This window comes from Homalodisca vitripennis, chromosome 5, assembly GCF_021130785.1.
Source record: "Homalodisca vitripennis isolate AUS2020 chromosome 5, UT_GWSS_2.1, whole genome shotgun sequence".
In the NCBI taxonomy this organism is placed as follows: Eukaryota; Metazoa; Arthropoda; class Insecta; order Hemiptera; family Cicadellidae; genus Homalodisca; species Homalodisca vitripennis.
The window spans coordinates 50,631,411-50,659,316 of NC_060211.1; the positions used below are offsets into that span (position 1 = coordinate 50,631,411).

The window sequence follows — 27,906 nt, forward strand, 5'->3', positions numbered from 1 at the left end:
GGCCACTCAATAAAGCATTTGTTAAGCATTTAAATTAAAACAACTTCACAATTTACATCAAGGAAATCTCTAGCCTTGGTCTAATATGGTCTAATTGAATCCAGACTGAGCTATAGTATTGTTTTGTAAGCTTTCTGTTGTTAGAACTGTTTCCAAAGAATTTTCTTTTTCTAGGAGAGAGCCTTGAGAAATATCTGATGCGCTAGTAGACAGGGTAGCTGTGTTAAGCTTTCAGTCAAGTGGTATCCTTACACTTGCTAGTCTCCTAATATATCACTCTATAATCTCTTTCTTCAAAAATTAACACATAAGAAAAATAAACACATGTTTCTTACTTTAAATCACTGATATGACACCAAACATAAACTAATTTTAATCAGCAAATGTTTTAGATTGGACATTTTTAAATACTCAATTTTTTCTACGAACCCAAAACTGTTTCTTTCAATTCAAAATCTAAATGTCACTTGACTGAGAGGGCTTTTTCTCTATACATGAGACACTGAGTGAGGCCATTCTGTGATTATTGGTAATGTGTTATTGTTATATTTGTAATATGTGTTAATTTTATTTATATTTTAACGTATATTTGGAGCACTTAGACTTATTAAAAGTGTTGTGTTATATACTAAAAAGAAAAAAATTTATTTCATTTGCGCAATAATATAAATTTCTGTGGGTAGTTTACTGTATTCTGTGATAAATCCTCAAAATAAGGCTATAAGAGGACGCCACGGTTAGCAACGCGTATTTAGTTGTGCAATTTCAATCCGAACCGAGCGTGAATCCTACTAATGACATCAACCGGCTCGGCGCGCTATTAAGCGCGGAAAAAAAAGAAAATTGATTACCCGGTATTAAGCGCGTTTTGGCGGAGGCATTCATTTGACGCGTTGATGTCTTCTTGTTTCGGGATGACTAATCAGAACTGCCCCCGCCGTAATGGGTGAGTCAGGCGAGGGATTAACCACTGTCACTGAGATTTATCTACAATAACGCCGCCGAAAAAGTTGTCCATTAAGATCGGAAACAAAGCGGTGGGAGTACAATGGCGAGTAATGAGGTCAGATGTGAGAGGTCGGAAGCCGTGGGAGAACACGGGAGAATTATAACAGGCGGTGAAAGTCGCCCCGGCCTTACCTACCTTACCGCGCGCTAAATGTCAGCAGCAGCCGGGCACCCTTGTTCTGTGGTGATTACAGCTGCCACGAGCACCTCGCTTGTACACAAGCGGTGTACAAACGTCCAATAAACACCCGAGATATGGTATCACAGAGAGAGAAACAGGTCTGTGTCGTTATGTGTTCTCCGAGTACATTGGTTCTCTAACACTTATCACATTCCTTTAGTGGCCATGTAAATTTGAACACTTACCATCGTCCATGTTTTAAGGACTCGCACAATGCACTATGGTCTGGTTTACCGGACGTTTCAAAATTAAAACATACTAAAAATATTATACTTTAAGTACATTTTATGTAATTTCGCGTTAAAGGCGTTTTTTAAATGTTAACTGCGTTATAAAATGCCTGAACACAGCTGATAAGTCAGCAGATGTGATGATAGCCATTAATAACTATGGCAGGACGTCAACTTGTAAAACAAAAATTCTGTCCTATTTTTGAAGATATCTTAATCAAAATCGGTAGTTATGTTGGAAGTAAGTGTTCTTTTGCGTGGTTTTGTTTTTTTGAGTGTAGGTTTTTTGGGGTGTGTTACTATTTTTAGTGTTAATCCTGAAAATATAAAAAACCTGAATACATTTTTTTTTTATTTGTAATTGTTACATTTAAAGAAGGTTTTGCGTATGTAAAATATGAATATACATATGTTTGAGTGAATAAAAATAATTAAAAATTACTTTTATACATAGCAAAGTTGGCATTTTTTAATTTGCTGTACACGAATTGATCAAATTGGCTCGATATTTTGGATACCACCTCTAATAAAACTCTAAGGATTTGATCAGCATTCCAAAAAAATACCATCGAGGTTTTAACTAATTCCAGTTACTAAAAAATATGAATTAGGCACTAAGAATGTGGTTCAGAATGGAATGAAATTGTGACAAAGTCCTAAGAAATCTTTAGTTGAAGGAAAGGGGAATTTCCCATACATTTATCATTGTTGAAAAAGGCAAAAACAACAACACTATGACCGGTGAAATCCCTGTTCATGAAACTGGTTTTCTTTAAAGCACTTAAAATATAGGGGTTTTCAGCTTTACAATGAGGCATGAATGTGACTAACATAGGCTTAAGAGAGAATGTGGGGGGAGGGGGTGAAATGAGGGGTGAAACTTCTTGAGAGTTATTTTACACTGTCGGAGAGTTGACCTATTGAAAATATATTTATCAAATAAGGGAAGCCAACTTGACATAAATTTATTTACTAGTATACACACTTGTTATACATATTTGTATACTTACTGACAGATGTTAATTGTAATTTTATCTTAGATAATAAAACAATTCTATCATATCTTGATATAAAAATGTGTGTGTGTGTGTGTTATACAATTATGCAGATGTATCTTCTGTTTCAAAATAAAACTATGCTGAGTCCAGAGTGAGTATACAATGTTTTAGTTATCTCCTATTGCGGATAATTTAGTGATCTTTTGATTATGGAAAACGCAAGCTATACAGGAGGAATGACCTTTGGTTTCCGAATATGAGAAATTGAATTGCTGACCATTGTTAATGACAACTCATCGTGATTTTGTACACACGTCATGTCAGACTATTCTCTCCAGTAAACATAACAGAAACCATGCTGCTGCAGTGCCAGGCTGTAGCTTACTCTGTGTCGACAGTTGACGAGTATTCTGTCAGCTATTCACCCCGTGTGAGCGGACATAACTCGAGATTTACTCAGATTTCAGGTAACTATCACAACAAGCAGTTGACGAGGACGTACATAAGAAAACAAACAAAGCTGTCTCGGTCTGCTAATGCAATTTAATAGGCTGTAAAGTTTTATGGGGAAGATAGATCTTGTGTATTTACAGCCTGCATCCGATGTCGGTAATGGCTACGGGGCATATGTGCAGCAGTTGCGGTGCTCTGGACTGTCATAACATTGACCCGCAGTCGACTGTTACACAACCGAATAGTATAACCGGATTCACCAGCGACATTGTGAATACTTGAACATTCTGTAGGAGACATATTTAAGAAGAAACATATAACTACCATTTGAATGTTGATTTTAGCTTTAGATCACCCTCTTAGTGCAGTATCTGGAATGACTTTGTCACAGACTTGACTTCTGGAATCTGGAGTTATCCAAAAACCGTCGGTGACGAAGAAGCTCAAAATGAACTGTTACAACGTTTCGACATCAAACACACCTATACTACAAAATATAGTGTAATTTAGGTGAAGAGCTATCCTCATTGTATCATTAGAGTACACAATTGAGTGTTTGACACGATCTCTAAGCACGGTGGATTTCTAGAGACGAACATGCCCTCAGATTCCAGGAGTCTGTAACAGCACCAGATTCCGGAGAAAGATTTTCACGTAAACAAAATTTGTATGTTAAAAAAGAAGACCTGACCTCCATTCTGGTGTAGTTGAGCTGTGATTATGTTCATTCATCTCCTAATATTAAAAATAATGTGGTCATTGTCACTGCGCGCTCTTGGAAACAATTTTCAGTGGTTGTCATGGGATAAAACAGGAGCGTTCAACATTTTAAGCGTACAGCCCATTTCTTTATCCAGATGTCCTGCGGTCAGATAAACACACATACATCTTACAGAAAAATCTTTACATACCCCCGGCAAAAAAAAAAAAAAAAAAAAAAAAAAAACTGTCAGCCTACTAAGTGATAGGTCTAGCGCAAAGGTCCTTTTAGGACTAGGTGCGGGGACAAAATGTCCTCTTCTCTCAGAAGGAAAAAAAAAAAGTTATAGGTCTAAACAACGCTCAGCCAAATTCCATGTTTGGATGAACGATCACAGAACTCATACTTGTATAGAAACGATGTTTCATGCAATATTTAAGTTTGTAGATGATCTTTATCGAGATATCTTATCAGATGATAAATTCACAATTTTGTTCATTGAGTTAGGTTCAAATAATAACAGTTCCGGTCAGGTAAGAGAGTAATTGCAGGTCACGTGAAATGAGGTTTTGTAACCGACTTTTATCATTGCATTTCCCTCAATTGTTTATATTTTAAGAGTAAAAATAACCTACATTTTATTCACATGTCATATATTTATATATCGTATGGTTGTACTCAGATTGTTTACACATGTATTTATTCATCATTGCATGAAATGGAGCTTCATGCAAAATTTTAGGTCTATAGATCAGTTCATTTTAGAGATATCGTATGGACAGTAAGAATTAAATTTTTTCCAACCCCACAAGTAATAAGCTTTGCTGACGCTCAACCAATGAGCTATTTTCCGAAACATGGTGCGTGCGGCACTAAATAAACAAAACATAATAAATCATTACGAACATGCAAGTGGACATTGGGTTTTAACATTCAAATAAGTTATGTATGGTATCAGATTTGTTTGACTCCTTGAATTTTCAAACCATCAATAAAACTAATTCCTAAATAATTTTTTGTAAGAATCTTTACTTGAACATGATAAATGGGCAGATATATTCAACAAAATTATTGCAACTTCAGATTTTAAAAACATTGTAGCATTTAGTAAACGTATAGCATATATAAAAACATAGTGTTTCGGTTTCCTGTACGATATACTAATCAAATGGAATATCTAAACGTTATGGAACCAAATAAAATGTTGTGATGTCGACCATAAAAGTATAGCTTATATAATATCCTTCCATCTCTGGGAATACACCTCTTTTAAATGCAGCCGTTCAGAGGCATTCATGCTGAGTATTTGATAATGCAGTAAAATTTGTTTAAACATCCATAACTTATGCTAGTAAATCGTAATCATACCAAGTGACATATTATGCAACATTTCAGTTGACATATATCTCTTTACGGAGGTTGGCAAGTATGTGAACTCATCAACATGTCATAGCATAGGTAATTTCTCATTTATTTTACGAGTATTATTCCTTCATTTATATCACTACTTCATACTACATTTTTATAACTTTGGAAATAAATCTGCAAACCGCCTTTACGTTGCAGTAAACGCATCTCTCCACGACTACCGAAACATCGCCTGGGGCTCCGGTGTTAAAATAATTTACTCTAGTCGGTCACGTATTGTAATGTCATTGTATTATATTTTTTTACAAAAATGTACCATTATAAAATTTCCTTTTAGTAAATGTAATATTAAATGTTCTAATATAACTTTTATTTTTAGTTATTTACCATTTACATCTTTAAATCACAATTATACAGGGTGATTCAAAACTAAACGGCAATCTCTCGGGAGCTTATTCTATAGCTAAAAACAAGTAAAAAAGTTCATATAACCATATGCCCGGAAACGCTTCGTTAGCGAGTTACGCCTAGCGAAAGATTTCGCCCGGATTTCAGAACCCTTGGTGAAGTCAGGCCGTATAAAAATGGTAAAGGTAGTTACAAAGATACAAATACGATTGTTTTTTATGTTTTTATATCTGACAAATTTATAAAAATTCGTCCCAGAGCTGTAAATGCAATACTTTCAGAGATATCTTACGTAAAACACAAGAATTGGTGCAAAGAAATAACACATTTTTGTGTTTAACGTAAGATTACTTCCATAAATGTTAAATAAAGGTCATTTTTTTCTTAAACAGATTTGTAGAACATTTAATTCTGAAAAGATTCATGTGAATTCCTTAGGAAAAAAATTAATAATAGGTATTGAAATTTAGCTTTATTTAAAAATAAAACAGACGCACAAAAATGCATATTCTTATCTGAATAAAATATTAACTAATGTTTAGGTTGTGAGTAACAGCTGATCATTTATTCTAGACTGAACATTAACATAAAATGTATTTACCTTTATAAAACTGTAATAATCACCTATAATAGTTGCTCAAAGTGTCCTCCGTTGTTAGCAATGCACGTTTTCGCACGACGAATCCACTCTTTTATAGCGCGTTTCATAACGTTTGGAGCATTCTTGATAGTTTCTGCCGCCTCTGTAATGCGATTACGTAACTCCTCTATGGTGTTAATCCGTTTTGAATAAACAATTGACTTCATCCAACCCCATAAGAAAAAGTCTGCTGGCGTGAGGTCAGGAGAACGTGGTGGCCATTTTACTGGTCCATTTCGACCAATCCATTGTCTACCGTATGTATCATTTAAATAGTTTTTCACATCATTAGAAAAATGTGGAGGTGCTCCGTCGTGCATAAACCATGCATTTATTCTGTTTTGAACAGGAATATCTTCCAAGAGGGTAGGCAGGTTTGTTCTTAAAAAATTTAAGTACGCTACTCCATTAAGTCGATTAAGGAGGAAAAATGGACCAATCAAATTATCACCCAGAACACCAAGCCATACATTGACTGAAAATGTATGTTGAAAATGCCTCGTCGCAGTTTCATGTGGGTTGTCGTACGCCCAAGTATGGGTATTACGAAAATTTACAATTCCATTTCTAGTAAAACAGGATTCATCAGTAACGAGAATACGCCGAAGAAAATACTGATGTCGTAAACAATTTCTTCTTAACCAGCGGCAGAAAATCTTCCGTTTATTAAGATCTTGCGGTAATAAGTCTTGAACACGTGTTATATGGAATGGGTACAACTGTGCTTCATGAAGTGTCCGCCATACGCTTGACTGGCAAATATTTAACTGACGTGATAATCGTCTGGTGCTTGTGGTTGGTGATAATTCTACAGCATTTATTATTGCTTGTTCATTATTATAGTTCCTTGCGCTACGTTGACGACCAGTATCTATTCGCTTCGGTTTAAAGCTACCAGTTTCTCTAAGTCGTCTCTCCACAGCTTCAAATGTTTTGCGATCAGGTGTTCTTCGATGTGGAAAAGTATCACGATATTCCTGAACTGCAGCTAAACCATTCTTGTTAACTTTGCCGTAAATCAGTATCATGTCCGTATACTCTTCAAACGAATACATACCATTTACATTATCTGCCATTATTTACTAAGATAATTACATACACTTTTATAAAAATATTTAATAAAATATTTTAAAAATAAATATTTAATAAAATATTTTATACACTTGTATAAAATATTTCCAAATAATCACAGGATCTCACAAAATACAATCTTCACACGCCACAATACAAAAACCTCCATAAAGGTTATTCAAATATTACTTCATGAACTTAATTGTTGATCAGCTGATATTGCCAACCTTTGCAAAGAAAATATGACGATAAAAAGTGTTGAATAAATGATCAGCTGTTACTCACAACCTAAACATTAGTTAATATTTTATTCAGATAAGAATATGCATTTTTGTGCGTCTGTTTTATTTTTAAATAAAGCTAAATTTCAATACCTATTATTAATTTTTTTCCTAAGGAATTCACATGAATCTTTTCAGAATTAAATGTTCTACAAATCTGTTTAAGAAAAAAATGACCTTTATTTAACATTTATGGAAGTAATCTTACGTTAAACACAAAAATGTGTTATTTCTTTGCACCAATTCTTGTGTTTTACGTAAGATATCTCTGAAAGTATTGCATTTACAGCTCTGGGACGAATTTTTATAAATTTGTCAGATATAAAAACATAAAAAACAATCGTATTTGTATCTTTGTAACTACCTTTACCATTTTTTATACGGCCTGACTTCACCAAGGGTTCTGAAATCCGGGCGAAATCTTTCGCTAGGCGTAACTCGCTAACGAAGCGTTTCCGGGCATATGGTTATATGAACTTTTTTACTTGTTTTCAGCTATAGAATAAGCTCCCGAGAGATTGCCGTTTAGTTTTGAATCACCCTGTATAATCACAATTTTTAAGATTACAATAAACATGTAGAATTATAAATTGATTTCCCTAAGTTAACAACAATCTCCCAAAATTAAATCTGTATTTCAGTATGGTCAAGCAATAAAAAATAGAAATACCTGTAGTTTAGTACTTATTTGTTGATTTATTTAAGTATACGTTTATTTTCAGTTACAGATATATTATATATACCTATATAAATACGTTTACAAATGTTGAATGGCAGTCATCTAGAAACATTAACATGTATCAAAAAATGTTAAAGAATCGAGGTTTAAAATAGACCACCGTGAAACAGTGCATAGATATAACTTATTTGTTTTTTTAAATGTTTTTTTTGTATTTTATGTGTCTTTTTTATGTATATAACACGTGTTTTGTGTATTTCAAATAAACCAATACATGTTTATGTAGCCACCCACATTAACCAGCCAATAAAACCACCCAATCAACAACATCAATCCGACACCACCTAACCGACCTCTCAGACCCCGAAATTAAACCACCCAACCACCAATAGCAACCACCTAACAAACCACCCAACCGTCAACGCACACCCAACCACACTACAAAGCCACCAACAAAACCCAGCCACCTTAACATCAACCATCCGATACCATCTAACCGCAATCTACTCAGCCACCCACCAGCCAACAAACAACCCAATCGAAAGCACAACCCACTCACCATCAACATCCATCCGACACCATTTAACCGACAATACATCCCAGCCCCCAACATTAAACCACCCAACCTAAAATACCAACCACCTGACAAAACCACCCAACCGAGACCACACAGCCGATCGCACTACAAAACTGCCAACAACACCCAGCAGACACGGCCTCTCGACTACCAACACCATCTCGCCGAGTGACCAGAGAGGGTCGTGAGAGTCGAAGCTGTGATAACTTCCCTGCTACTTGCTAACCATTGCATGACTCCTGCGCTGTGCGTGGTCAAATAAAATAATTCCACCAATAAAATTACCAATCCAAGATTGCAAGGAACAGCGGGGGCAAACCCACGCGCCCCCCGCGGGCCGTACAGATTTATACTACCAATACGGATAACAAGATTGCTATTGGTTCTGCTGACTTCTGTGCCGATCGCTTCAATCTCTGCAGACGCAATATTGACCAGCGCACAGCGCATCGTTCTCAGTTTACTCTGTCCTCTACGACATCTATAATCCTGTTATCGATGGCATCTATTGTTTATCAGGACCACATTCAATATTGATCAGCACACTGCGCATCGTTCTCAGTTTACTCTGTCCTCTACGACATCTATAATCCTGTTATCGATGGCATCTATTGTTTATCAAGACCACATTCAATATTGATCAGCACACTGCGCATCGTTCTCAGTTTACTCTGTCCTCTACGACATCTATAATCCTGTTATCGATGGCATCTATTGTTTATCAGGACCACATTCAATATTGATCAGCACACTGCGCATCGTTCTCAGTTTACTCTGTACTCTACGACATCTATAATCCTGTTATCGATGGCATCTATTGTTTATCAGGACCACATTCAATATTGATCAGCACACTGCGCATCGTTCTCAGTTTACTCTGTCCTCTACGACATCTATAATCCTGTTATCGATGGCATCTATTGTTTATCAGGACCACATTCAATATTGATCAGCACACTGCGCATCGTTCTCAGTTTACTCTGTACTCTACGACATCTATAATCCTGTTATCGATGGCATCTATTGTTTATCAGGACCACATTCAATATTGACCAGCGCACTGCGCATCGTTCTCAGTTTACTCTGTACTCTACGACATCTATAATCCTGTTATCGATGGCATCTATTGTTTATCAGGACCACATTCAATATTGATCAGCACACTGCGCATCGTTCTCAGTTCACTCTGTCCTCTACATCATGTATAAACCTGTTATCAATGGCATCTATTGTCATTGATTTTGAAGCAGTCGGGATCAAAATTAAAACAGTTAAATCAAAATTAGTAGTGATCGGAATATCTCCCAGTGGAAACGAAGATATTTTTTTCTAAATTCGAACAATTACTTACTGACAGACCTGACTGATCAACGTCAGGAATATGTCGTGATGGGGGATTTCAACATTGACGCGTTGGACAACACACACATTCCACAGTTCGATTAGTTCATTTACTTAGGTCATTCAACCTGGAGTTGTTAGTCAAAACTCCGACGAGAGTGACGGCTACAACCCAATCGGCTATCGACAAAATCATCACCAATCATCCAATTGTCGAGGTATCTGTGATAAACACAGCTATATCTGACCACTACGGGCAAGAAGCTGTCGTCAGTGGAATGAAACTTGAAAGGGAGCCCAAATTTAACCAAACAATAAGAGATACAAGGCCAGAAAACATCGCTCACCTCAACACTTCCCTGTCAACAGAAAAGTGGAGTTTCCTTCACTCTTCTCAATCCGTAGAGCAGCAGTTCAAAACATTTAACGACGTCCTAAATTTCCATATTAATACATGCTGCCCTACAATAACGATTAATATTTGCGAAAAAACGTCAAAAAACAGATGGATCACAAAAGGTATTTTGGTTTCGAGAGAGAAAGTTACATTTTTCTCTGAAATCAACAATCGTACTCATAATGAAAATTTCAAAACATTCTTCAAAAAATACAAAAACATTTGCAGGAAAGTGATCCAAGCTGTGAAAGCATACGATGTCTCCAAATCTATTCTTTCTTCTAAAAATATTTCAAAACCAACTTGGGACATCATTAACAAATAAAACAAAAATTAAAAAACAAATCAAAATTAAAAATGGGAATATACTTGTGGAGGATGGAACTGAGGTTGGGGTATTGGGGTGGATTCACAGATCCTCACACGTCAACCTGAGCTTATTGTATGCGAACTGAGGTTGCCAATCAGTTTAACGAATTTTTCGCATCCGTTGCTGTTTGACAAGGTCCTCGGCCATCTGAACCGCAAATACGTCCCTCGCGAAGTCAGAGTCCAGCAGCCTCAATGTTGCTAACGCCTGTTACTGAGGATGAGCTCCACCAAATTATTCAGCAGCTCCCAGCCAAAAAGTCAAATGATCTTAATCTAATGTCCACATGGCTCATCAAACAATGCTGCAAGCATTTGGTGAGACCTTTAACTAAATTGATAAATTCTTAATTCCAAACAGGAGTTTTCCCCTCCCTCCTGAAAATTGCAAAAGTTGTTCCAACTTTCAATCAGTAACTATCGGCCTGTCACAATTTTGCCATTATTGAGCAAAATTTTTGAAAAGCTTATTCTCATAAGAATGCTTTAATTTTTGAACGAATACAGTCAGCTCTCAAATGAACAGTTAGGACTCAGAAAGGGCAAATCGACGACATACGCAGTAGTGAGTCTTGTTGATATGATTGTAGAGAGAATAGAATGTCGGAACCACACAATGAGTGTGTTCTTAGACTTGTCCAAAGCATTCAACTGCGTTGACCATATCATACTGCTCGACAGACTTGGGTCCCATGGAATCAGAGGCGTGCCCCTTAAATGGCTTAGCTCATTTCTAAGTCATAGATCCCAAGTTGTCCAAATATCAAATCAATCGTCAAAACTAATAGAACTGAGTTATGGTGTTCTCCAGGAATCCATTCTCAGTCCTGTGCTTTTCCTGCTTTATGTCAACGACATAGGATCATCACTTCTGCATGGAGGACTAGCGCAATAAATTTTGCTTTGCGCGATGTAGGCAACCACTGTGGACCAGCCGTCTTGTTAGCTGATTCCTCTCTTCAAAATTTCTAGGAATACACCTTGATCGAGGGTTGACTTGAAATGAGCACATCAGTCATGTTTGCTCACAAATTTTCTCAGGCATTTATGTCTTGAGATCCTTAGCAAAATACTGCCCAAGTCAGGTACTGATAACGACGTATTATGGCTTAATTTACCCCCATTTGTCTTACGGAGTGGTCCAATGGGGAGCGTACGCAAGCTCTCAGTTTCAGAGAGCATTCAAACTTAAAAAAAAGCTATTCGAATAATCGCAAAAATAAAATTCAGAGAGTCGTGTAGGCAAGCTTTTAAGGAATTGCAGCTGTTAACTCTCCCGTGTCTGTACATTTTGGAAACCACTTTGTTTTGTATGTATAAGTGTGCCTTAACCAGAGGCCGGGACATACATACAAGTGAGACACGAGGTAGAGAATTACTACGAACTGCAAGCCACAGAACAGTGATTTTTAAACACCTGCCTTCACAGGCAGGTGTTAATTTTATTAAAAGACTACCAAATTGAATAAAAAATTCCCTAACGCCCAAGGCGTTCAAAAGGCGCCTTAAACACCTTTTGGTGTCACAAGAATTTTATAACGCAGGGAATTTTTAGCATTTAACTGGGAGTCCGCCCAATTACACGACTGATTCTGCTGTTTAAAGTGGGATATATTGGCGAAGGATGAAAGGTGCATAAGTGTAAAATTGTATGTGTGAATGAGAATTTTGCGGTATGAATGTAAGAAATTTTAGATTAAAATTTATGACGTTTCCTATACAATGTAATATTGTCGCTGCAATAAAACTGATTTGATTTGAATCAGAAAACCATTTAATATTGATCAGCACACGGCGCATCGTTCTCAGTTTAATATGTCATCTACAACATGTATAAACCTGTACCAATGGCATCTACTTTCTATAAGGAAACCATTCAATATTGATCAGAACACGGCTCATCGTTCTCAGTTTACTCTGTCCTCTACAACATGTATCAACCTGTATCAATGGCATCTACTGTCTATAAGGAAACCATTCAATATTGATCAGAACACGGCTCATCGTTCTCAGTTTACTCTGTCCTCTACAAACGTAAAAACCTGTTATCAATGGCATCTATTGTCTATAAGGAAACCATTCAATATTGATCAGAACACGGCTCATCGTTCTCAGTTTACTCTGTCCTCTACGTATAAACCTGTATCAATGGCATCTATTGTCTATAAGGAAACCATTCAATATTGATCAGCACACGGCTCATCGTTCTCAGTTTACTCTGTTCTCTACGTATAAACCTGTATCAATGGCATCTATTGTCTATAAGGAAACCATTCAATATTGATCTGAACACGGCTCATCGTTCTCAGTTTACTCTGTCCTCTACAAACGTAAAAACCTGTTATCAATGGCATCTATTGTCTATAAGGAAACCATTCAATATTGATCAGAACACGGCTCATCGTTCTCAGATTACTCTGTCCTCTACAAACGTAAAAACCTGTTATCAATGGCATCTATTGTCTATCACGAAACCATTCACTATTGATTTCTTGATGGATCATGTGCGAGTATTCTTTGCGTACAATATAATATTAGCAATTTATTAAATACTCAAACCCCGCAAACTGATAATTATATTTCAGATCTACTACAGGGAGACTGTTATAATTTATTCTTCGCTAAAGACAATTCCGATTCAGCCTAAATTCCTACCTTACGCTTTATCATCTGAATATGATTGATCTAAATATCATTTCATATACCGTACAAATATTGTTGCAACTGTTGTCACTGGTATGGTTTGAATATTATTGTTAAATACGAGGCATGGGAAACAGCGATTCTACATTTTCGGTAATCACGCGATCCACCAGGAACCTATTCCGTAAAAGCATGCTTACAATATATTTAGTTTACAATGTAAGCTAGTGTAATCTACATAAATAATAAACAATACTAGGGTTTATATCATAGATGTTATTAAACATATAAACTGTTTCTAAAGGAGTACCTGAGACACTGCATGAATAAATGTAGTTCGTAGCCGCTTTTTACCTTTTTAACTCCAAAGGAAACGTAAAAAAAATAGCTACAAATTCAGAGGCAAAATCTGTTTCTGACAGAGGACGTAAAACGAGATTTTGACTGCGTAAAATGGTACAGCATTCATAGTAGCCTATATATTTTACCGGAAAAGTCAGTGATATAAAAGTTTGAATTAAGAGATAAAACTAGTCCTCAATAAGGACCCTCGAGGTAACAGTAATATCTACGATACATGTTATGTCATCGAGTGAGTGGTTTCTAAAACTTATATATATATATATATATATATATATTATATATATATATATATATATATATATTTAATGTCAAAAGCGAGTGAGTTGGATTCCTGCAATCGAAAAGCAAAACTATGTAGTCAATGAGGAGCACCTGTGGGAGTAAACTGTTTACATTCATTCCATTGTCAAAACGTAACAAGATTGATTGATTGTGCATAATTTAATGAAATTCAATTTTTAAATCTTCTGTTGCAAAGGATAATCCTGCGATTTCGTGGTTCTTCGATGTAAATTTAAAAATCTTTCAAGCCCAACTATTTTTTACCCTAATATAACCGAAATTTAAATCAAGCCTCTTTCCTAAATAGTGTTAAGTTAGTTAGAGATTCGCGTTTTCCATTTAGGTTGGGAAAGTCAGTTCGAGTAGCTCTCAAGGACTATCGAAGTTTAAGATTTCACATGATTCCTTATAGCGTACTTAGCGAATATGTAATGTTAGTCCTTTAAATAATTAATTAAATTAATAAAAAATAGTTATAGTTTAATCATTTTAGTCAGTAAAAGAACTGTTTTAATAACTATTAAGTTGTAACGAATTTCTGATATTGCAACAGACTACAGTGAAACTTGGCTAATTCAAATCTTAAGGGTCCAAAATAACATTCTAATTATCCAAGATTTCTAATAATGCAGACTGCAACAGATATATTGGGATGTTGAAAGACCGAAAATACTACGAACCATCAAAATTATTTAATTATAAATATTTGAATTATTCAACTTCGACTGTAATTTAGTTTGTTTTTCTTAGAATCTAGAAAGGTGTCAAATCTATGTTGCACCACTCAAATTGGGTCAAATATAAGCTCCGAATTAACGAGCTATACGAAAAAGAAATTACTTTTAAATTAAATACGCAAATGATAGGAGTACGCCACAACCACGTGTGGCGCACATTCTTCGCTGATGTTCAACGTAAAATATCAAGTCTAAAGCCCATTTCATTATTGACAGATAGAACGACAGATAGTAATACGGCAAATATACATTTACATCCCTCGGCAAACAAAAGAAAATAGTTGTGCTGGATTTTTCTACAACGCTCAGCACATTTAATGGTTGAACATCATATAACTTATTTTTTGTCTATGTTGAAATGTTTCATACAAAATTTCAAATCTACACATACAATCTTTCTCTGGATATCTTGCCACAATACAATTTCACATTTTGTTAATGAAGGTCTCTATGTGTTGGGATAGTTATGCTTCATGTTACATGTTAAACTCTCTTATAAGTATACTGAGTTTCAGTACAAATTTATTTATTCTGCTATTTTTTCGTTGCCTACATGGTTACCCATAAGATCAATGTAAAAATATTCGTTAATGTTCAGTAAAAACCCATGGTGTGATATACACCACCATCGACCTCAATGTTCTTCATACATAAATGAAGATTCATTCATAATTTCGAGTCTATAGTTCGTTCTCGAGATATCGTGCGGACAAACAGACAGACAGTGATAGGCTTCGCTAACGCTCAGCCAATTACAAGTTATAGCTTAATAGCAGATTGCTTTTAACCAATACCAGATTGATCCTGCGCGGCTGTTGTGTACCGAGCAAACAGAAATCATTGCGGATAATGAGCCAAATTTACGTCAGTTATCAAAGACAAAGAAAGCTCAATTTGTGGTCCCTTCATACCTCCCGGGTTCAAGGCCAATATTGTTCACGACAGGATCCACTTCGCGATCGCAGCCCACTGCAAGGTCAGCTGTTATTAAAGGTTGCCTGAGCCAGAACCCGATACTGCTGAATTCCGATGAGTATTCCCTTTCTCGCTTCTGGTCATTCATAAAACTGCCTTCTGTACATTTCTAGTTCTTCAGTATTTGCATTTCATTATGGAGATGGACCCAAGTCGCCAGTATAAGAATAATAAATCTTGGAAGCAGACGGTATACGTTCTCCTCAAATCCATCCTAAACCATGTTCATTAGTAACAATGGATTGTTTCCGATTGCTATTTTTCTTATTTGCATCTTGGAAGATCTCCTTCTTGAACTTTTATTGGACCTAGGAGTCAATGAAACTGACATCTTCCTAAGACTAACAAGAGAACAGTCGAAGCAAAGTCGTTTTCTCAGTATTAACAATGCTTTTTTGTTGGGCGCTTTTCAATTTTGCACTGTTTGACAAAAGTACTCCAATCGTTAAAGTAAAATCCTAATACCAATATTAAAAATTAAATTAAATATATGAAATGTAAATATATTCGTATAATGATTTAGATTTTTAAAACTACAACATAATAATAAAATCATTATTTATTTAAAACGTGCTATTGACGATGGATGAGTTGTTAGGATAACAGGATTTTGAACATTTTGGTATAGTTTTATGAAACTAGAGCCCTAATACAAAAGATTCTAAAACCACAGATCTTATGGTTATTTGTACTTCTTTTTACTCATATTAACCTTGAAGTTTTTGCGTACAGCTTGTTTGTACTTTTTTTAGTTATCACCGTGTATGATTTATCCTCGCTCAACCTTACGTATTATGGATTTGCAGAAGATGATAAATTCCAATCCTCGAAACGTAGTAATCTATTTAATAAATGGTCAAAATCCTATCTAATTATCCATCGTCAATAACACACTTTAAACAAATAATTGTCTACTACGTATGATTTTAACATTTTAATACAAATAAAAAATACGAAATTGTTTTGAGATGACGATTGATAATTTGAGACTGGTGTAGGTCAAGCATCATAGATTTAACAGCGAATTGTATTGCCAAGAATGAAATACGGCTATTATAGGTAATTTAAGTTTTCAATGTGCAATTTTTCCTTATGTATAAATATATTGAGAATATAGTACAGGTTTAAAAGTAATACATCTTTTCAACTAAGTTGATCACTCTACTCTGATTGATTATAGAATCAATGAGGCATTGTTATGGATGAAGAACAATCTTGCTAAGAGGCAACAGGAACCCCTTTAAAGAGGACCGGCCTCTCCATATTTACATAAACCTCAAGAGAAACCTATAGTGAGGTTTGTGGATCTTCGTCCTACGAGTCCATCGCATCTCTAGTGGTCTTGGTCCTGTGTTGTTCAATTTTGTTATAAATGGCATAACAACAAAATTTAGAATATATTATCTGTTGTTTGTGTTGGACGACATTAAGCTTTACAGCCAAATTAACTCCATAAGTGATCGCTCTGTGTGCAAACAGTGTACGAGAGCTTGAGCTTGAGCAGACTAACATGGACTTTGATTCCGAAAAATGCTCCATTAAGTCATTTTATAGAAGTCATCAGTGACTTGAATTATTATGTACTCGTTTCAAGTCAACTTCTGAGTTGCAATTTTTAGTGAGAGATTTGTGATCTCCTCTACCAATGATTTTAGTCTGGAGAGGAGAATCTGATGATACGTCTGGATTTTTGATGATACGTAGTGTTTGTACCAGAACCATGACGTTATGATCGGTGCTGTCACGGTCTCTCACCACTGGAGTGATCCAGTGTTACTAAGAGCCATTTACAGTATGCACATTCCTATTCTCTTTGAGTACTCTTCTGTTCTGGCATCAGGCTCTCGAAAAGCACGACCTTCAAAACCGTTAAGAGAAAACTTTTGAGAATCGTAGGTCATAGGGTGTAATACAACTTTCATTAAGTCGTGGTCACTGAATTGAAAGATATACTAAACTTCAACTCCCTGGAAGCTAGAAAGATACTCAATGTACCATGTTACTGTTAAAAACCTTCTATTATGTCATACAATCATTTATTTTAGAATATGTTAATTTTAAATATTCTGGTTGAACAAGATCCGTCGAAGTCTATTAAGTGACACTCAGCCTAATCCAATGGATGTACATCCACTATCATAGAACTCATTCGTTTCTATGTAGAAATGAAGTATCTTGTAAAATTTAAAGTCCATAGATCAATATTTTTTCCAATTATCTTGGGAGTAGTTAGGCTGCATGTTACTATGTCACAAGTTAAAATTTAATCTAATTTTATTCAGTTTAGTTACAAATTTATTTATTCTGCGATATTCTCGTTGCCATCATGGTTACCCATAACTTTTTTGTAAAATACTTCACTAATGCTCAGCCAAACCTTATGGTGTAACATGCACCATCGTTGATATTGCTTATACAGATATAGCCTAAATGTTCATGCAATATTCCCAATACATAGATCATTTCGTTTTTGAGGTTTCCTGCGGATAGACATTCCATTTTCCACCCTTCTCTAACGCTCAGTCCATAAAATGTAATTAAAGAAGTGTAAAGCAGACCATTGTGGTCACACCTTGAGAGTTTGTTGTTTTAGGGAGATGGCGGCCCGAGTTACCGCAGGCTAACCGCAGAGGACCCGCCTAAATCACCAGAGACAGTTTGCGGTGGACAGGGATGGATGGCACCTTTCAGTCTAGTATCTCCCCATCTAGACAGGCACGCTTACGTCCTCACAGGCCTCTCAGTGACTCTGCTCGATCCAACTTCTAACAACACTTGGGCAAACTGTTTTGAAAGATGCGATTATTATACACCGACCTGAGACACAGTACCGGCCCTGAAGTCATACTGACACGCCGAGCCAAAGTTCCTAATTCGACACCTCTCAATCATAGATTGGGTTCATTCCCAATTTGTATTAACCAGTTTTGTTCATTTGTATGCAATCTTTATAACAACTAGAACCACACAAGGTGTTCAAGGACCCGACAAAACGAAACGAAATTCTTAACGACTAAAAAATTGTGATTTTACTTTTTTAATTTATTTTGAACCAAATCGTTAAAAACCCCAACAAAATAAATCACTCGGTAATCTTCCACTGGCCCAGATTACCTTTCTAGCAAGAGTTTGATGTATTTCAAGGATATATGCTCTGTTCGCGTATCACATATACGGACATACAGATAGAAGGACATACAACGGCATAATTTCAAGGAAGTTGTCGGGACCTTAGTAAAGAAAAGACTCAATGTAACCTTTGTACTTATGAAATAGTAAAACTAACATATACATAGATAGGACCATTATTAAAAACATAATTTCACTATTAAGTATCACATTCAGACCGTTTTTGGCTCATTTTCCTAATTTTTTAATGAAGATGACATGTTTAAAAAAATTAATTAAATACATAACAACAACTAACTAGTTTTTACACGGCGTGGTTCCAGTTCATGATTCAAAGCAGCCAGGGCTGCTGCCAGCTATAAGAGAATGTGCAGTGGACAGGTCTATAGTCCTTTAGGTGCTACAGTCCAGGAGGGAGTATGGAACACCGTTTTCTTTAAAAAAATGTAATTTGATGATGTGGCGTAAAGAACATTAGGTACCTTGAATATTTCTTGAATATCAGGAGTGCCGATGGCAAACCAGCGAGTAAAGTTGGGCCAGTTGACACATGATGTGACAAGCATATTTTATCTGGATTCTGGTTCATTACTGCTGACGCTGGTTGTTGCGACAGTCGAGTCGTTGCGAAGTCTGTTCACACTCGACACTAATATCTTGGAAATGTTTATAATTTATATTTTATGCCTAACACTGCTCTGCAAAAACATTCTTGTGGTCAACTGTCCGACACTGGTTTCGACACCGCTCGCGGTACGAGTGTGTTTACACTAGACAGTTTTACTGTCCGACGCTGTTCCCCAATTACTGTGCACAACTGTCCGACACTGGTTGTGATACCGCTCGCGGTACAAGTGTGTTTACACTAGACAGTTTTACTGTCCGACGCAGTTCTCCAATTCTTGTGGTCAACTGTCCGACACTGGTTGCGATACCACTCGCGGTACGGATGTGTTTACACTAGACAGTTTTACTGTCCGACGCTGTTCCCCAATTACTGTGCACAACTGTCCGACACTGGTTGCGATACCGCTCGCGGTACGGATGTGTTTACACTAGACAGTTTTACTGTCCGACGCTGTTCCCCAATTACTGTGCACAACTGTCCGACACTGGTTGCGATACCACTCGCGGTACGGATGTGTTTACACTAGACAGTTTTACTGTCCGACGCTGTTCCCCAATTACTGTGCACAACTGTCCGACACTGGTTGCGATACCGCTCGCGGTACAAGTGTGTTTACACTAGACAGTTTTACTGTCCGACGCTGTTCCCCAATTACTGTGCACAACTGTCCGACACTGGTTGCGACACCACTCGCGGTACGGATGTGTTTACACTAGACAGTTTTACTGTCCGACGCTGTTCTCCAATTCTTGTGGTCAACTGTCCGACACTGGTTGCGACACCACTCGGGGTACGGATGTGTTTACACTAGACAGTTTTACTGTCCGACGCTGTTCCCCAATTACTGTGCACAACTGTCCGACACTGGTTGCGATACCGCTCGCGGTACGGATGTGTTTACACTAGACAGTTTTACTGTCCGACGCTGTTCCCCAATTCTTGTGGTCAACTGTCCGACACTGGTTGCGACACCACTCGGGGTACGGATGAGTTTACACTAGACAGTTTTACTGTCCGACGCAGTTCTCCAATTCTTGTGCACAACTGTCCGACACTGGTTGCGACACCACTCGGGGTACGGATGAGTTTACACTAGACAGTTTTACTGTCCGACGACGCAGTTCTCCAATTCTTGTGCACAACTGTCCGACACTGGTTGCGACACCACTCGGGGTACGGATGAGTTTACACTAGACAGTTTTACTGTCCGACGCAGTTCTCCAATTCTTGTGGTCAACTGTCCGACACTAGTTGCGACACCACTCGGGGTACGGATGAGTTTACACTAGACAGTTTTACTGTCCGACGCTGTTCCCCAATTATTGTGGTTAACTGTCCCGACACTGGTTAAGACTCCACTCGCGGTATGGATGTGTTTACACTAGACAGTTTTACTGTCCGACGCAGTTCTCCAATTCTTGTGGTCAACTGTCCGACACTGGTTGCGACACCACCACTCGGGGTACGGATGAGTTTACACTAGACAGTTTTATTGTCCGAGGCAGTTCTCCAATTCTTGTGGTCAACTGTCCGACACATGGTTGCGACACCACTCGGGGTACGGATGTGTTTAACACTCAGACAGTTTTACTGTCCGACGCAGTTCTCCAATTCTTGTGGTCAACTGTCCGACACTGGTTGCGACACACCACTCGGGGTACGGATGAGTTTACACTAGACAGTTTTACTGTCCGACGCTGTTTCCCCAATTATTGTGGTTAACTGTCCGACACTGGTTAAGACTCCACTCGCGGTATGGATGTGTTTACACTAGACAGTTTTACTGTCCGACGCAGTTCTCCAATTCTTGTGGTCAACTGTCCGACACTGGTTGCGACACCACTCGGGGTACGGATGAGTTTACACTAGACAGTTTTATTGTCCGAGGCAGTTCTCCAATTCTTGTGGTCAACTGTCCGACACTGGTTGCGACACCACTCGCGGTATGGATGTGTTTACACAGGACAGTTTTACTGTCCGACGCAGTTCTCCAATTCTTGTGGTCAACTGTCCGACACTGGTTGCAACACCACTCGGGGGTACGGATGAGTTTACACTAGACAGTTTTTACTGTCCGACGCTGTTCCCCAATTATTGTGGTTAACTGTCCGACACTGGTTAAGACTCCACTCGCGGTATGGATGTGTTTACACTAGACAGTTTTACTGTCCGACGCAGTTCTCCAATTCTTGTGGTCAACTGTCCGACACTGGTTGCGACACCACTCGCGGTACGGATGTGTTTACACTAGACAGTTTTATTGTCCGACGCAGTTCTCCAATTCTTGTGGTCAAACTGTCCGACACTGGTTGCGACCACCACTCGCGGTACGGATGTGTTTACACTAGACAGTTTTATTGTCCGAGGCAGTTCTCCAATTCTTGTGGTCAACTGTCCGACACTGGTTTGCGACACCACTCGCGGTATGGATGTGTTTACACAGGACAGTTTTACTGTCCGACGCAGTTCTCCAATTCTTGTGGTCAACTGTCCGACACTGGTTGCGACACCACTCGCGGTACGGATGTGTTTACACAGGACAGTTTTACTGTCCAACGCAGTTCTCCAATTCTTGTGGTCAACTGTCCGACACTGGTTGCGACACCACTCGCGGTACGGATGTGTTTACACTAGACAGTTTTTATTGTCCGAGGCAGTTCTCCAATTCTTGTGGTCAACTGTCCGACACTGGTTGCGACACCACTCGCGGTACGGATGTGTTTACACAGGACAGTTTTACTGTCCGACGCAGTTCTCCAATTCTTGTGGTCAACTGTCCGACACTGGTTGCGACACCACTCGCGGTACGGATGTGTTTACACAGGACAGTTTTACTGTCCGACGCAGTTCTCCAATTCTTGTGGTCAACTGTCCGACACTGGTTGCGACACCACTCGCGGTACGAATGTGTTTACACAAGACAGTTTTACTGTCCGACGCAGTTCTCCAATTCTTGTGGTCAACTGTCCGACACTGGTTGCGACACCACTCGCGGTACGGATGTGTTTAAACAGGACAGTTTTACTGTCCGACGCAGTTCTCCAATTCTTGTGGTCAACTGTCCGACACTGGTTGCGACACCACTCGCGGTACGGATGTGTTTACACAGGACAGTTTTACTGTCCAACGCCAGTTCTCCCAACTTTTGTAGTCAACTGTCCGACACGGGTGTTGCGACAGACACCACTCGCTTTAAAGATCTGTTTACATAAGATAGTTTTACGGCGAAACTTTGCTCTCAAATTCTTGTGTATAACTGTTCGACACTGGTTAAGAACTCCACTAGTAGTACGGTCCTGTTTTACACTAGAAAGGTTAATTGTCCGACACTGATCTCCAATAATCGTGTGGAACTGTCCGACACTGGTTGCGAAGGCGCTTGCTAGAGCTCTTGATTCCGTTTGAACCAGCAATTATTAGTGTTGGTCACAATACTTGCGCAACTTCTTGGCAGTCTAAACGAAGCTTAAACGTCGCTCTTTGGATCTGAGATAGAGATAATCTGAGACCGTCGCACTTTTAGTCTTTACCATTGACCTTGTACTATATTTGTTTTGTTAAGATCCTCGCATAAGCTAGTGGTCCTTGAAAACGGGTAGAATAAGGCTAAAAAGGAGATTAGTCTCTCCTTAATAATAAATAAATAACAAACCTACTTAACTCTCATTTCATAAATGAGGTAAATTTGGCAACGAAATGTGAACAGCGAGATATCTGGTTTATCACACCGAAAATTTACTCCCGGGCTCAAATTTAGGTAGCGGCTGAGATACGACCTGATACTAATTGAATTCCTGTTGGGAATTATATTGTTGGGAGTGAAATGAATTGGTTTCCATTTTCTGGTAGGTTGGAGCGGCGAGCGGCTGCATTGAGTTGTCTCTGATGTATCGGACTCATTAGTTGTCGCGTGTGGAGGCGCATGTTGTAATTAGCAGCCAGTGGGGCGCAGCGCAGGCGCAGGCGCAGTACACTGACATATCGCTCTCACACTCGCACTGCACCGCGCCCATTGTCCTTCCATACACTTTCGTCTTCCACCGACCATTTTCTGCAACCGGTTTTCCTCCTCACCATTTTCACATTCCTTACTCAATCCTGATTATCTTCCTTCAATCATTACTTCTTTCCGTGCAAGAAACTGCTAACTTAAGATGGCACTAAGAAGTTTTTTTAATGTAATTTTATGTCTTATACACATTTTCCATCTACCAATTTGCATCCTCAGGTATTCGGCCAGTTCTCGCAAATATCTTTGATTACTATATTAGGTACTGGCTTCATTCGTTTGTTCTTTTCTGTCACCAAACGTTTTACATAATTCCAATTATTTCAGATTTACTCTTCCTTTCCTTTGCCATATAGCACATTTCCAACTATCCATAAGTGCTACATAAGGCTAGTGTTCAAACAAATTTCAGGCGATTACAACTCGAGTTGTATATTTTCAACATTGCACTGGTTCTTAATTTGTAATTGTGATTTTTATGATTTGCAATTATAGTTCCGTTTGTAGCGCTCACTTTTATTAGAAACATTTTACCTGTAAACAGAAGAAACAATAACAATTTTGATAGTCTTACTATTTTAATTGTACCACTATTACCAATAATTAATTCAATATTAGGCATTTTAAGCAGAGTTTGGGAGTAGCTTGTAATCCGTCTATACAAAAAAGGCTAAATATGAGCATATTAAATTTTACAGTACGGATAAGTAGAACAATTACCATGTCCCCATCTAAATCAAATTTCAAAAGACATTAAAAACTCAAGTCATTTCCTGAAAAATACTCATATACATAATTTAAAATCTGATTCTTATCTTGAGCAATTTTTCCTCGGACCTAGTTATAATACCTAAAAATTTCACTTTAAATACCAGTAATTTATCTGCATTTATGCCCTAATTTTTGACAGTTTTAATTTTTAATTGGCAAAACTTTGTTGACAAAGTTACGATATGTTTTAAGTAGTGTATGTGAATTGATAAAATGTGTTCGATATTTGGATACTACCTCTAATAAAACCTTAGGTAACTTTGACCAGTCTATTAAATTTGATCACATATTCTGTGTAAACATTGTTTTATGACAGCACAACCAAGTTTAATTATTTTAACCACTAATTTCAATTTTTTTTATATTAATAGTGCAGAAAGTATAGAGTGAGCTTGATATAAAACCCTTATTATTTCAACATTTTCTGTAAATATTGTTGAGCACAGAGTAAAAAAATATCCTGTTAAGAAAATTGGGAAAAATGTACTTGTAAAAAAAGTTATAGCAAATATTAAGTGGGTCTGTACGTATAACATATAATTTGGTCAGTACTGTAACATATATAAAATGCAAAGTTACAACCTAACTATTGCTATAAATGGAAAGATTGTTATGAAATCCATCATAGTTGGAGATTTTAAAGACGGATTAAGGTACAAAAGTGCACAATTTAAAATTGTGGATGAAACATTATGAATTACCGATCGTAAAAATTGTTACCATATAAACCTCAAATAAATAATTGTTGTATACAAATTTCGATCTAGTTTCACATAACACTTTTTGTATTATGGTGCAACTTATAATTAAAGGAAAAACTTCATATTTGTGTCATATCAAATATGTTATATCAAACATTCATCATTGGTTCTAGCCGAAAGCTAGAATGGCAGTTCTAGCTCAATTTCCCGAAAGAGAAAACATTTGGAGACAAATTCAGCGTGAGCTCTTAAAAGATTTACCTTCAGATCCAACCAATCAATACCAAGAAGTGGATCGTAGAATTCTTCTTAGGCCTGTTTAGGTATATATCTTCTTGTTCAGGGCAACAAAGCAACCTCAATTGTGGCACCAGAAGTGTGTTAGACTGGAACTAGATTACAACGGCCGAAAGTAGACTCTTTATGGCTGAAGGACAACTCAACATTGGCGTCGAATATATAATTCATTCAAAAAGAAGTGCTCATACACGTGCAAAGTGTACAAAATTGAGTGTGAAGGTGATGGTAATTGCTAATATATCAAGAGTTTGAAAAACATATTTTGACTTATATCAAAGCTTTAATTGATGTTAGTACTTTTCATTTTAAAGATGACATGTTAACACAGCCGTTTTCACTCATGTATTATCCCATTGGGTTATTTTGTACCAAGCATAATTGAACAAGCATAATTTATTTTTTATACTTATAGTTAGGTACCCTAAGTAAATATTACATTTCTACCTTGGAGAGAAATTACGAGATTCGTATTGACGAGATTTTATCCCTTAATATTACGAATGTTGATGATATGTTTTCTTCACCTAGAAATTAATAGGTCACAATAAATATAAATCCTGTTTTTATTACCAAAATATATTTGTATATTTAACTAATAACCTTAAATACCGTAGATGACCAAGGCAATTGTTTTTACACATAACGTATCTATAGTGTTCCCACAGGGTTGATTCACAGTGAATGTTGGGTTTATCACCTTCTGGATTCTGAGCCATCACAGTTGGAATTCTGGAATCAGGAGTCATGTTAGTCTGAAGATATATAAAAAAGGTCGGTGACGAAGAATCCCAAAATGAACTGAACTGAACATGAGATGAACTTTACATCGTTTAGATTTCAGAGACACCTAGACTACAAAATATAGTGTAATGTAGATGAAGAAGCTGTGAAAGGTGAACTGGAGCTAAACTCAAAATTCACGCTATCATTTTGCTCTAAATAAAAATAAAATTCTATTGTTCACAGAACACATTCCGTCTCTTAATATTATAAACAGGATCGGTTAATCTGCTGAGACTGAACATTCAGTCAACATAAAACATGCGAGTAATGAACCTTTGCCACTCTCTTTACCAAACCAAGGTTACAGAGAGTGCCATAAGTCGTTCGTCCACAACTCAAATTTAATGTCCGGAGGTGATTTAGGATGGGCCCGGCTGTTGTATTGGCCGCGGTGTTGCCTGGACTCTGTTCTGTGGTACAGGATCTGTAGCCTTCCATCGATACTTCTGTTGTGTTCAGAATACTGTTCGGAACGTTACGTCAATTTAGCGAAAGATCTATACAATTTTAAATGTAAAGAATTCCTCAAGTTAACAACAAATTACATTTTAAAGACAATTGCTCTTTTTATGGTCGGTGTCTTGGATGTTTCGAAAATAAATTTTCAGAATGATCTTGATCATGGTTGAAATTGACTGACAACATTTTTTAAATGAAATTGTTTTTATTCCCTTGCGTATTGTATCTGCAGAAAATAACAAATTACCAATTAAACTGTGGATTACGTTGTAATTGACGGTATAAATAACCACGTATAAAACATGGAAATTCCTATCCAGTTTACTGCCTGAGACTCCCACATAGTGTGAGTATCGTACCAGTGTATGCCATAACATTTGAAAGAGAACATGATTATCCGAACATTTGCCTGGATCACTTCGTTTCGAGATCTGCAATCTGCTCTTTTCCTCAGGTGAAAAACTAACGTGACACATAACTACAATCTATGTTTAAATAAATCAAGGTCAGAGCGTTGTGACACGCATAAGTCACATATTACAGCAACCGTGTTGTGTATCAACTCTACGCACACTATCTCTAAAACATACTTAATAAAGATAAACACTAATAATTAACACAGAACTAAAGAATACAGCTCACAATAGGTTTGCACTGAATGATCAATCACCAAGAAGTGATCACAATCATTCCATCATAAAAAACATATCTTGAACGAAGAATAAAATTGTAAATGGAAGATTACAGTTTATTCCAGTTTAGTCTTTTTCAATGACTCTTGAAGTACTTATTGAAACTATGCAGCTTATTATTCATATTTTGTCCAGTGTTAGTGCAGTATGCAAACATCTCTAGGAAGTGTTAGATAACTATAATTCAATTACTGATTAAACATTCGATATATTATGTTCAAACAAACAATATTGATCAATGATATTAGATATGCCGCGGCACTAAAGCGATGTCCACTTTTTTAAATTTATCAGGTATATTATCTTGCCTAAATGGAAGATCGCTGTTATCCCATGCCTCTTGAAGTACTTATTAAAACTATGGAGTTTATTATTCATATTTTATCCAGTGTTGATGCAATATGTAAACATTTCTAGGAAGTTTAGATAATTATAATTGAATTAGTGTTTAAACATTCGATATATTATGTTCAAAGAAACAAAATTCATGAATGCATGATCAATAATATTAGGTACGCCGCGTCACTTTTATTTTTGGAACGTATCAGGAGTGTTATCTTGCTGTTTTGCCAATCCTGTTGTTTTAGTGAACGGCGTGTGCAGATCTCCACGTACTAAAAGGAGTGAGATCTTCAATCTGAGGTGGGAAGTGCCAAACCGAGGTCCCGTCGCCCATCACTCGACCGGAACGTCCGCGCCCCGAAGATTTAGAACGGTTCTTCAGTCCGGCCTG

General features: G+C 37.2%; 1 protein-coding gene across 1 annotated transcript; it reads left to right on the forward strand.

Annotated features, from left to right (window-relative positions):
* Window positions 1-2,772: 2,772 nt before the first annotated feature.
* LOC124363465 (extensin-like) lies at window positions 2,773-8,766 on the forward strand. The gene is made up of 2 exons (XM_046818714.1): window positions 2,773-2,847; window positions 8,410-8,766. Exons 1-2 carry the CDS (start codon window positions 2,773-2,775, stop codon window positions 8,764-8,766), a joined length of 432 nt encoding a protein of 143 aa, XP_046674670.1.
* The last annotated feature ends 19,140 nt before the right edge of the window (window positions 8,767-27,906 follow it).

What these genes read in the sequence shown, in the direction of transcription:
- LOC124363465 (XM_046818714.1), top strand. Translation starts at nt 2,773, where the DNA reads ATGCTGCTGCAGTGCCAGGCTGTAGCTTACTCTGTGTCGACAGTTGAC. An exon ending in CTGTCAGCTATTCACCCCGT is followed by an intron (nt 2,848 to 8,409) that starts GTGAGCGGACAT and finishes AACCACCAATAG; the next exon opens with CAACCACCTAACAAACCACC.